The following is a 13324-nucleotide window of genomic DNA, read 5'->3' on the forward strand; positions in this document are numbered from 1 at the left end:
GGGTTTGGAGAATCCGGCTGCACACCCCTAGGGTTCCAAGCAACAGGTCGTATACTGCCATGACTACTATCATGCCACAGTCGTGCCTGTCTAGGTAAAAGGCTCCAAGGGGCCTACTACCATCAGCAACCCTGACTCCTGAAAGGTAACTATAATTCTTTGCTTGTCTAGAATCATTTTCTAGAGTTCTTTTATATGTAGATAGTAGCAGCATCTCCAAGTAGGTGCTTCTCTAGGGCCAGCCACTGGAAGTGTACTAACTTCAAGAGCTTTTTTCGAAGAAATAAAATTTGTTTAAAATATATAAAAGAAAAAAAATCAAAGTTAAAAATATATCTTACCATTGCTAAAGTTAACATTTGGTTGAAAGGTTTACTTACAGAAGCTATGAAGAGATTTTTTTTTTTAAAGAATCTTGTGCATCCATTTACAAATGCACAAACTGCCAATCAATGCAAAGGAGAGTGGACCACAGCAATGCATTTAGTAAACCGTGTTCACACTAGTGCCATATGCACAAACTGCCAATCAATGAAAAGGGGAGTGGACCACAGCAATGCATTAAGTAAACCGTGTTCACACTAGTTACATATGCACAAACTGCCAATCAATGAAAAGGGGAGTGGACCACAGCAATGCATTTAGTAAACAGTGTTCACACTAGTGCCATATGCACAAACTGCCAATCAATAAAAAGGGGAGTGGACCACAGCAATGCATTAAGTAAACCATGTTCACACTAGTGCCATTAAAACAAGCGTTAAATAACTGGCGACATTACTGGGAAATCAAAAAGTGTCATCAGTTAGTAGGTAGTAACGCACGCTTTATTAACAAGAAAGCCAACGATTTTAAAATGGTATCTGAAACTCGCAACATTGTTAAAGGACAATGGAATTCTATTATTAAATGCTCAACTTCTCTTTTTTTCTCCCTACTTACTGTCCCTGCTATTAAACAATACAGCATTCAACATGTTTTAAATTGACTCTCTCTACTAGAACCGTACCGTACTGTGTCGATTTCATTTTCAAAAAAAATGTTGTCCCGCCCTGGAAAAAGTCTCCAATTCACCTATGTCATCAAGGCCACTGGATACAAGTAGTTTTCTGACCAATTCCCTCCCCAAACTGACATCACCACTACTATCCTAATACATCACCCATACTGTGATGTCATAGCTCCCTGGTCCTTCCCCTACCCATACAGAAAGTAAAGGCTAGAACAAGGAAACAGTACATAAGTCAAGTCTCCTGCTGTGAGCTGTCAATCACAGCTCAAATTACCCTTAGCACTTTGACAGCTAGGGAAGTTAGGTGTGAAGGGGATAGGAAATGAGTCAGTAGAACAATTCAGGCTTCACAACAGACTGCAGTTTAGCCATTCTAAAAAGCAGCAGCAGTAAAAAGCATTTTGAAAGCCTGTTCTGTGGCATTTGCACTGTTTGTGTTTTAAGTAGTCATTGAACAGCATGAAATGTTACTTAAAACTGAATGAAAGACAGCAGTGTAAGTATGTAAAATTAATGCAGTGACAGCAGCTTTAGGAAGAAAAGAGAGGCCTGTGTGATTTTTTTTTTAACAGACAAGCACTGCATTATGTGATACCTAGAGGCAGACTAAACAATCAGAATTACTTCAAGATGCCAGACCCCATGGGTCAGACTCAGAAGTTACTTATAAAAATATTTAAAAACCTGTAAATAGTCTCAGAGTGGTGTTAAAATTGTAGGCAATAAACCATGATGAAATAAAGAGTTTTTGAGTCTGTGGGTGCACTTCTCCTTTAAGATAAATAATACAGATAAAAGGAGTACCTACAATGTTTAGCATGCAACACGGGCAGCTATGCAGCAGAAAATCCTAGTTTCTAAATTCCCTAACAGCAAATGGTTAACACACGCAATTCCGAATGTGGGATATATGCAGCAGTGTGCACTGGATGCAATATTTGACAGGCACAATATTACACAATTAAAAATGCGGTTGCACTGCATAAAAAATTAAGTACAGTGTGTAAGAATTTTTTCCCGTGCAATAAGGGAGCAATGAAGGAAGAAGTGACAAAATAAACTGAGTGACAACAGGTTAAAATGGAGCAATTAATCTAAGTGTGTTTTAAGACGGAAATAAATTTGCAGTGGAAGAGTGTATTGTCCAATAAGGTTCTATTACTGGACAAAAAACAGCTTTGACTTTAAAACCCAAGAAAACAAGCGTGTCTTATTTTTCTCTGTTGACCTACTGATGACACAAAGACAGGCAGACAGAGACACACACAGACACACACGTGTGTGTTTACATCCTACTTGTCCGAATCCTAAATTACTAAAATACAAGACAATTTGACAAAACATAACTCAGGCAAATTCTACAAACTGAAAACAGGGAAGAACATTTAACAATAAATGTTGCACAAAAGGGCAAGCTCCCTCCCAACTCCAAGTTCTGAAACACAGAGAAGAAAAACCACCACACGAAGAATCACCGATTGTAAAGAGACCAATGCAAGAGTGATTATTATACAAACATGGATACACTTCTACGCGTCTCTACTTTATCAGAAAAGTACCATCACTTGGATCCAACCAAATATCATTACATGAAATTATATGCACCTTATGTACCTCATTTGTCAGCCACACCTTTTACCTCCCCCATTCACTTTCTTGGTTTTCACACATTAAACTGCTTGACTGGATTGTCTGTGAAAATAAATTATGACATCCAATTAAAAAGGAAACATCCTCTGAAAATTATGGCCTTGTACTGTCCATTCTCCCTTCTCATTCTCCACTGTAAGTGAAGATGTGCCATTTTTCTTCTACATTTGGCCCAGTTTGTACCTGAAAAGGGAACATGGAACAATTTACAGACAGCCCAAAATGTAAATATGCATAATTTGTTTTAAGATTAACTATATGAGCCTTCCCTGCGCAGTCTCCTTTAAAAAAAACTGCACCCCATTAGAAATTCTCAGTTGAGTAAACACAGGACTCCAGAATTAATTTTCAAACGTTCTGCTGTGTGGTTGTGGCCCAAGTGATTGGAGGAGTGCTTGTGTTAGCGTATGCGTATCAGTTACATAACTGAAAAATACACATTTATTACAGCACAACAAGTGATCACTCTGCTATTTAACCTTCATTCTTTTGATTTTTAAGTTTGGGAGCGTTTATTGATGGCTTATAACCGGCGAAAAAGCCCCGCCTGCGAGCATTTTGACTCCACCGCCCACCAACACAAGTTTCACACACACACTGAACTGTTAACCCCAAAACGGTACTTTTCCGTTATCGGGGCTCAATGATCACACAGCTGTCAGTCCTGAAGCAGTTGTTAAATGAATAATAGTGAGATATGGAAATAATGCAATATATTATTTACATTTTGACTTTTTGTCTGTCCCCTTTGGAGGGGAGGATAATGACTCTACACAATAGCAGCAGAGCCCAAATGTTGTGGCTGTATTACAGCTAAAACCTGCACCCCAATTACAATCGCCATAGCAACTAGAAAACACAGACAAATTCAATAAAGATGCAAACAAAGTTACCTCCCAACTTTCCAGATTTTCGCATAATGTCCAGATTATTTTTGCCTTGTGTTTTTGGTCTGTTCAACATAACATTTATGGTTTTCTGAATTCGTGTTAAGTAAATGTGAACTGAATTCACTAAATAACAGGCATTTGAGTTTCAGAAAATGCATGGTAATACACGACCTTTTAGTCTAGCAGCGTTCAAAGGCCAAAACATACCCACGCCAGCACAAAGGACAGAACTTCACTTTTTTGCCTAAATAAAAGCTTATTCTTGTAGCTTATTCTGTTTCGCGGTTGTCACGATGCTTGTGGAACATTTGAATGGAAAGGCCATTTGTGTCGTTACTGTGCTTACTAATTGCTGTTTTTTTAACATGAATTTACCGTCACATTTGCAATTTTGCATTGCGTGTCAATCACAGCACATTGTTAATCCCCGCCCTCCGGCATGTCAATCACTGCGGACACGCCCATTCCTGCGCGAACTCTGTGGTGGGTCAATACACTTAAATTTCGCCTTATAACCTACCCAATTCACTTTCATATATTTAGGGATAACAGCTTTATAAGTAGCAATTTCGCCTTTAGTAATGTGGGCTCTACTCCCACCCCATATAGCTGGATTATCACTGCAGCACAAGGGAAGCGCTGTGTACTCCCGAGCAGACCATCCTTTGGATGAGATGTTACAATAAAGGTTCTACCTTCCACAATGTGCGACAGCTCAGGTGAATGAAAAGATACCACAGAGTTCCCCAATAGCCTGGCCACCCCCCCAGTCCATAGGACCACCACCTTAAGTCTCCGCTGCCAGCCTACTGTGACTAACCCAGTCAAAGCAGCATGCAAAAACTACGGTCCTACATAACATGTGCATACCCATGTGACATTTAAGTCAGTTGTTTACAGTACAGTTACCTTCCATGGAAAACGCCAAATCTGTATTGTACAGTATATTCAGGATCAAGAAAACATAACTGAAATGTAATAATACAATAGTGCCAACCTTGCCTGGGCCATGTCTGATGTCCAACCGGTGTACTTGCCTGACTGTGTAAATACACCCGATTAAAATGTACTTCTTTAATAGCATACAAGTGAACATTCTATTAATCTTTTAATGTACCACAGTTTCTCAATCATGGCACCTCATATCACTTCCTTCCACAGTTTTAGACATCACCTCAAGATTTTTTTGAACAAACACTACTTGCAAATGCTTTGCTCCCCCATGTATTCTTCACTGCATTACTGTCACTCTGTTCTATTTTCCTACATCCACCTCCGATCATAAACACCAAGACAGCAATGATTAAGTCGTCTTGCCATCCTATATTCTCCCCCACACCACCTCTCCAACCCACTCACTCTCCCCCACATGTACAGCACCTATCTCCTCCTTGTACGTTTACCAGTCCTCCGCCATCCACCTCGTTATCTGTCACTACATCGCAAACTAAATCTACAATAACTCTGTAAAAATAATTATATATTCTCTGAATTTAAATCTACCATACACAGACGTCTACTCTGACATTGTGTTACTACATGCTGGTTGTTGCACTAGAGAGCTCCCATTCGGATGGACTTCTACGAAGTTGTAACGCTTTTTCATGTTGACAACATTCATATGTACTGTACACAACTACTTCGTGTGGCAGTAATTCTGTTTTTTTATTCTTGGCTCAACCTAAAAATGGTCACCCAGATCAAAGTTCTCTCGTGTCAGCAAAAAGTTAAAAATACATACATTGTATTTATTCCTGTATTTGGTGCAAGTACAAAGATGCAAATAATCTCAACCGTGACACGTCGCTACAAATAAAATGAGAAGAGACCATGATACAAGTAAACACTGACATAATAACGGCGACAGAAAGTGATGAGCATTGCCAGTTCCCACAATGTGAGGGCAAATAAAAAAGCCAAACATACTGGGGGCTGACCCCAATAATGTAAATGATTAATACATAATGCCCCACATACCACGGAGCTCAACAATTAAATACGAGACCCCTTAAGGGGGGGAAAAAGCGGTGGGATATTTTCTACCTTTACTATGACAACATCTTTATCAGTTTTAGCTTCTAAATTCACACAAGGCGGCGGTTAAACATGCGAAATAACGACGAAAAGTAAAATCACCCCAGCACAACAGCAAAAAAAGAAATCAAAATGAAAATTCCTCCCTAACATAAAACGGGCCAACATCTACATGTGGTACGTAAACTAAGACCAAGACAACTTCTGCCAGCGGTAAGAGAACCATTTACCAGCAATTAAAAGAAAAAAAATACAACCGTCTTCAAAACGTCATTTGTACATTTACTGTCAAAAATGGAAAGATTATGGAATCATACACGTAGTAATATGTTAAAGAAAGTCTCTTAACAGTATTTTTTACTCCCATCATGGCGGATTACGACGCCATTTTCTAGACCCTATCCGAACTGCATGTTTTGTTTTGGATATATTCAGAATCTACTACATATTAAAGAAATAAAAACACATTTCGGAATACTCACCGCCATGCTTAAACTTTACGTAAACTTAAATTAACCATATGCGCTTTTTTCTATTCCATCAAAATTCACATAGAGAAACGCAAAGGAACTGCACACACCCACACTATACCCGGATATAAAAATAATGAATACTGCATGGAGTGATGGGGAGGGTTTAACGGAAGAGGAGGAGAAGTTTACGACGATTCAACAGTTATCATATTATTGGACTTCTGTATTGGTAATGTGCACCCTGTATGAACAAAGGGGTTAACCTGGCAGGAAGAATGTTTGATTTACCGAATCAACCCAAACGCTTCAGTTAACATGAATAAATTATTTGTAGCTCGTTCAAAAGCTCCGTTTTTATATTCCATTAACATGCCAGGCACTTCTCTAACGTGGGTGTACTTTACACACAACAGGGAAGGTGTCGTACTTATACATAACAATTGTAATGCACCGCATTCATGACTAAGTAAATACAAATAATCACATTTTAGTGTTGCGTCTTAAAGATTTTTTTTGTTAAATTGACACTAGCTGTAAACCTACAGTAATCAGTTTATTACATCAAATAAGCAGGGAATGCCACTACGGTAGCTTTTGGCTCCCATAACTACTTCAGACAGACGAATATTGCAATGACGTCATTACTGTTACCGGAACAAGCTGTTTTACAGCTGCTATCCCGCCAATTTTAAGCTTTAGAATTTACATCCTAATGCCAGAGTTTGGGTAGTTGTAAGCTGTATACAGTATACAAGGGTGTGACTGAGTGTGGTGAAGGTCAGTGTATTCATTTTCTTAATATATAGCGGGTGATTTTTTTTTTTTACTTGTTTTTGGGGTGGTGATAAAGTTTATGTGTGTTTTCATTTTTATGGTCCGTTTTGTTATCGTTCTTTGGGTTGCATATTTCTTTTACTAGTTGGGATGTGGATATGGAGATTTAGTATGCTTTTTTGAAAAAAAAATTATACACGCTTAATTTTATTGCCACATTCTCGCGGTCAGTTTAGCGTGGTGGGATTTTAATGTGCTTGAGACTTTTTTTTTTTTGCTGTTTTTGTAGTTTTATTAATGAGGGTGATTATATAAGCCACATAAAACACAATGTTAAACAATTAATGCTATATGATAAGCCATTTGTATAATAATGTTACTGAGTAATTGTTAAAGATAAGAACAGAGTATTACCGGCAAAACTGAATCCTTGTACCCCCTCATGGGCGGACTGTGTACAAGTGTGCACGGTCTGTGTATTGACATATGCCGCATCATATGTAAATGAAATATGATTGATTGACATGTAGATTTGCCAGTGATATCGTGCATATATTGTTTGTCGATGGACACCTATGGAAATTACTTCTGCACACGTGATTTGGGATTGGGAATGTTTAGTTAATTATGTTGAAGAAGTATCCCACATGCCAAGCAGTGACACCCTTTCATCCTTTAAATATAATCATAACCACCATAATTTGATTTGGAGAAATTAAAAAAAAAGGCAGCTGAAAAAGATGGTGTGCATTTGCCATGCACATCGGTTTCTGTCTACATTCCAAACCCACTTTGTTGGGGCACTAGAATTGGCCCATGTATTGCAAGCCTGTGCTTCCTTTGTTTTGTGACTGTAACTTAGAAGTTAGGCTGTACTGACTTGCTGAATACCTGAGGGGGTCTTCACGAGCCCGGTGAGGACATCTCCATGCATATTCATTAAATATTTGTGCACAATACTCGGTGGTGGGTGAGATTTGGGCGGCCTTGCTATTGTGCATCCATGAGGGGTGTCAATTAACATTCAAAAACTTGCACGCTGATTGGTCAACCCAACCAATGTCCCATTGTAAAATCCAGCATATACCAAGAGACAGAAGTCAAATCCCTGGACTTTCTTCTCTTAATATAGGCCACAGCATTCCATCCAGATCCAGAAGTATTAAATTTGAAATCTGGACCTTTTATATGTCTGAGAGACAGGGCAGAAATAAAAGGAAAATCTGGTACGTATCAGCTAAGTTATGCAAAGTTAAAGAAACATACCTGATTTGCCTTGTATTTCTGCCCTGTCTCTCTTGAACCCTGAACTGTCAGGATTTCAGTTTTTTTTTTTTTTTTTTTGGTAAATAAAGAAGCAACAGAGATCTTCCTTTCTTCGATGTTTCCTTTCTAAAGCACTGATGCTGCATAAGCGACTGAACCAAAGTAAAGGTTGGTGGCACAGCACGAAGCATCAGAGACTATCCATGTGCAACTAACAGTGGGTAAAACTGCCTTCAAGTTTATAGCCTGCTACAGACCACCCTCCCAAACCCAGGAACCCCACTCGGCCTTCCTGAGAACACTGGAAAATATGAAGGTCTCTCCAAACACCATTATACTGGACGACTTCAACTACCCAAACATAGACTGGGAGCATTAATCTAGCTCCAACACCCTAGCCTAAAGTTTCCTAGAATTTATAAACTCAAATGCTATGGAACAACTTGTTACCACTTCCACAAGAGAGGAAAACATACTGGACCTGATCATCACCAACATGGGGACTCTATGCTCCAGACCAGAAGTGTATCCCTCACTGGTAAGATCAGACCATAAACTAATCTCACTGGATATTCACATCCTGACCCCACCCCCTGCCCAGAAAACTTTCTCTAAAGCAAATTTCACACTCCTCAAAACCGAGGAGGAATCCTTCAAAGCCCCTGGGACTGTGGAAAATATGGCCCAGACCGCAAAATCCTTTATAAACGCATTCTATGAACACCTTCAGGAATGCATGGATCATGCAATCCCAAATAAAACCAAGACCCAATCCTCCAAAGGCAGACGTCCTGTCTGCTGGACCCCAGCCATAAACAAACTATACAATAGAAGGAGGAAGCTACTACACGATAGAGCAAAATCCCAAAAAAGTGAAGGCATCTTTGATCAGTATTAGCAAAAAACTACGGGCACTCATAAAATCGTCTAAGGCCAGCTTCGAGAGAGAAATTGCACAGGACACTAAGGATAATCACATGGCTTTCTTTAGTTATGTTAGGAACCTGGGTGGGAATTCCCAGATATGCTCAAATTAGTCCAAAATGACAAAAAATTCACCAAACCCACAGACATTGCCAACATCCTAGCTGACAGGTTCAGCGCAAACTTCTCCCCCCCCCCCCCACCAAAAGAGCAACTATCTATCCCAGCAGAGTGCTGCCCCCCTGACATCTCAGATGCTCAGGTAAGAGCTGCCCTCTCCAAAGCAAAAAACACAGCATCAATGGGACCAGACAGTGTCCCGGACTGCATCCTACATGAACTCCAAGAAGAGCTAAACCCAAACATAAAACTACTGTTCAATCTCAGCCTTACTGCAGGATATGTACCCAAAGAGTGGCATACAGCAACAGTGGTCCCTCTCCACAAAGGTGGTGCCTCAACGGATCCTGGAAACTATCGCCCCATAAGCCTGGCTAGCTTGGTTTGCAAAGCTATGGAAAGGATCATCATGGACCTCCTAAGTAAAGATATTGGGGACCTGCAGACACTGGATCCTACCCAGTTCGGCTTTAAGGGCAGATCGTGCCTCTTAAACCTGGTCGATTTCTTTGAAACAGTCACCAAGGCCATTGACGAGGGGAAGGTGGTCCACACAGCCTACTTGGACCTCGCAAAAGCCTTCGATACAATATCCCACTCGGGCATTATAGATAAGCTCACCAGCTTAAATATAAACCCCTATGTCACTAGATGGGTTGCAAACTGGCTCAAGGACAGAACCCACATGGTTAGAATTGCTGGAGCCATGTTAGACTCCAAACCAGTTACAAGTGGCGTCCCACAAGGCTCAGTCCTGGGACCTGTCTTGTTCGGTGTATATATTTCTCGGAGGTACTGGGACCGGTCTTGTTCGGTATATATTTCTCGGAGGTACAGGCCAACACGGAAGGACTGTGGCTGACCAAGTTCGCAGATGACTGCAAACTGGGTGCCATAATCGACTCTCCAGCCGATACAAGTATCCTCCAAAAAGGGCCTCATAGAAACAGACAACTGGTGCCAGAGCCATGGCCTCAAGCTAAACGCCAAAAAGTGTATAGTCATCCCCTTTGGCAAAAACAAAGTGCCCACAAATTACCACATAGGTGGTAATCCATTAAGTGCAGAAGAAGTAATTGGGGATCTGGGGACCCAAGTTGACAGCAATCTCTCATTTGACAACCACGTGGCCAAAGTGTTTAGAAAAACATTTTATATAGCCCACCTAATCATGAAGGGATTCACATCTAGATCAGGGGAGGTCATCGTGCCTCTTTACTCATCCCTCATCAGGCCCATAATTGAGTACAATGCCCCTTTTGGGATGTACCTTACCAGACACCTGCAGCAACTGGAAAGACCCCAAAAGTACCTCACCAAGAGGATCAAAGGGCTCAAACAGATGCCATATGCTGCCCGGCTAAAGAAACTCCAGCTCTACTCAGTGGCATACCGCCTGCTCAGAGGCGATCTGTGCCTGACGTATAAAGCCATGTCCAACCCGGAACTAATGGACATGCTGCACCTCAGAAAATCCAAATCCCATCGAGCTACGTGCTCGAGAGACTTGAACCTCAGCACTGAAATAAATAGGACATGCTGGAGGGACAGATTCATAACCCAGAGGCTCCCTTCACTCTGGAATAAAATCCCAGTCCAGGTTAGGCAGAGTCCCTCATTGACTCTCTTCAAGAGGAATCTTGATGAGTGGATGGGAGATTGTAGGTTTACCCCGGGTATCACTTCTGTGTCACTGTTAGACAGAGGCACAGTATACTAACCTCGAAAAAGGGCATAGCAAAATTAATTTAAAATGGGTGGCGAAAGCCAAACACACTCTGGCTAGGCTTATAAATGCCCTAGGGCAGATAGCCTAGTATGAACCTATGAACCTACAAAGTCCCTGAGGGTGCACATCTCAGAATCAGCAGTGAGGTGGGAGAGAGAGAGAGTTCAATCTACAAAGTTCCTGGGGGTACACATCTCAGAAGACCTCTCTTAGGTTCATACTAGGCTATCTGCCCTAGGGCATTTATAAGCCTAGCCCAAAGTTTTTGTGGCTTTCACCACCCCTTAAGTTTGAAGGATACTATGCCCATTATTTTGCCGTGCCTCTGTCCAGCAGTGACACCGAGGTGATCCCTGGGGTAAACCTGCGATCTCCCATCCATTGGTCAAGATTTCTCTTGAACAAAGCCAGCGAGGTGCTCTGCCTCACATGTACCGGGATTTTGTTCCACAGCATAGAGAGTCTCTGGGTGATGAATCTGTCCCTCCAGCACATCCTATTTTTAACCGTGTTAAGGTTTAAGTCTCTTGCTCTTGTAGTTCTGATGGATTTGGATTTTTTGAGGTGGAGCATGTTCATTAATTCCGGGTTGGACATGGCCTTGTATGTCAGACACAGGTCACCTCTGAGCAGACGGTATGCGACTGAATAGAGCTGGAGTTCCTTCAGTCAGGCAGCATAAGACATATTTTTGAGACCCTTTATCCTTTTGATGAGGAACTTTTGGGGCCTTTCCAATTGCTGCAGGTGTCTGGTAAGATACATTCCAAATGGGGCATTGTACTCTATCATTGGTCTGATGAGTGATGAGTACAGGGGAACAATGACCTCCCTTGATCTAGATGTGAATCCCTTCACGATCAGGTGGGCAATGTAGAAGGTCTTCCTAACTACTTTGGCAATGTGAGTGTCAAACGAAAGGTTGCTGTCAACCTGGGTCCCCAGATCCCTGATAACCTCTTCTGTGCTTAGTGGATTGCCACCTATATGGTAGCTAGGGGTAACCTTGTTTTTCCCGAAGGGTATGACTATGCATTTTTTGGCGTTTAACTTTAGGCCATGGCTCTGGCACCAGTTATCCGTTTCTATGAGACCCTTCTGAAGGATATCTGTGTCTGATGTGTTTTCAACTGTGGCGCCCAGCTTGCAGTCATCTGCAAACTTTGTCAGCCATAATCCTCCTGTGTTTGCCTGTACTTCTGAAAAGTAGATGCCGAACAAGAGGGGGCCCAGAACTGAGCCCTGTGGGACACCACTTGTGACCGGCTTGGAGTCTGACATGGTGCCAGCAACTCTGACCCTGTGGGTTCTGTCACTTAGCCAGTTTGCAACCCATCTTGTGACGTATAGGTTTACATTTAAGCTGGTGAGTTTTTCAATGATACCCGAGTGGGGTATTGTGTCAAAAGCTTTTGCAAGGTCAAGGTAGGCTGTGTGGACTGCCTTGCCCTCATCAATGGCCTTGGTGACTGTTTCGAAAAAGTCAACCAAGTTTAAAATGCATGATCTGCCCTTGACAAAGCCAAACTGGGTTGGATCCAATGTCTTTAAGTCACCTATGTCTTTATTTATGAGTTCCATTATGATCCTCTCCATAGCTTTGCAGACCAGGCTTGTTAAGCTGATGGGGCGGTAATTTCCAGGGTCAGTGGAGGCACCGCCTTTGTGAAGTGGGACCACAATTGCTGTACGCCACTCCTTGGGTACGTATCCTGAGGTGAGGCTAAGATTAAACAGCTGCCCTAACTGCGGGTTTAATTCCTCATTGAGTTCGTGGAGCACACAACCGGGGACACCATCTGGTCCCATAGATGCTGTGTTTTTCGCTTTGGAGAGAGCAGTTTTCACTTGAGCATTTGAGATGTTTGGGGGGCTACAATCCGCTAGTATAGATATCTCTCCTTTTGGGGGGGGAGGGGGGGAGAAATTTGCACTGAACCTGTCAGCCAGTATGTTGGCAATGTCTGTTGGTTCAGTGATTTTTACATCATTTTGAACTAATTCTGAGCATATCTGGGAGTTTCCACCCAGGTTCCTGACATAGCTAAAAAAGGCCTTATGATTGTCTTTTGAGTCCTTAGCGACTTTTCTCTCAAAATTTGCCTTGGGTGATTTTATGAGTGTTCGTAGTTTTTTACTTATAATGATCAGGGGCGTCTTCCCTTTTAAGGATTTTGCTCTATCTTGTAGTAGCTTTCTCCTTTTATTGTAGAGCTTGTTTATGGCTGGGGTCCAGCAGACTGGGCGCTTGCCTTTGGTGCAAAGAGTCTTTGTTTTGTTTGGGATTGCCTGATCCATGCAGTCCTGGTGGTGCTGGTAGAAGGCATTTGTAAGTGATTCAGCGGCTTGAGTAATGGTTTCCGCTGGCTCGGGGGCCTTGAAAGAAACCACACCAGTCTTAAGAAGTGTGAAGTCGGCTTTTGAGAAGTTCTTCACTGTGGTCTTTTTTATC

The 13324-nt window shown here is 41.7% G+C and overlaps 2 protein-coding genes across 2 annotated transcripts in view; one reads left to right on the plus strand and one right to left on the minus strand.

Annotated features, from left to right (window-relative positions):
* Positions 1 to 6199, minus strand: part of RSRC2 (arginine and serine rich coiled-coil 2) — an 884867-nt gene extending 878668 nt beyond the window's left edge. Inside the window, exon 1 of the mRNA XM_044069821.1 lies at positions 6069 to 6199. Coding sequence (XP_043925756.1) covers positions 6069 to 6074 — 6 coding nt within the window. The 5' untranslated portion in view covers positions 6075 to 6199. The remainder of the gene's footprint in view (positions 1 to 6068) is intronic.
* A 134-nt stretch (positions 6200 to 6333) lies between these two features.
* KNTC1 (kinetochore associated 1) overlaps positions 6334 to 13324 on the plus strand; it is a 3090908-nt gene continuing 3083917 nt past the window's right edge. Inside the window, exon 1 of the mRNA XM_044068909.1 lies at positions 6334 to 6836. The gene's annotated coding sequence lies outside the window, so the exon portion shown is untranslated. The remainder of the gene's footprint in view (positions 6837 to 13324) is intronic.

The sequence above is a fragment of the Protopterus annectens genome, chromosome 4.part0 (assembly GCF_019279795.1).
Source record: "Protopterus annectens isolate FY-2018-M chromosome 4.part0, PAN1.0, whole genome shotgun sequence".
Taxonomy (NCBI): Eukaryota; Metazoa; Chordata; order Ceratodontiformes; family Protopteridae; genus Protopterus; species Protopterus annectens.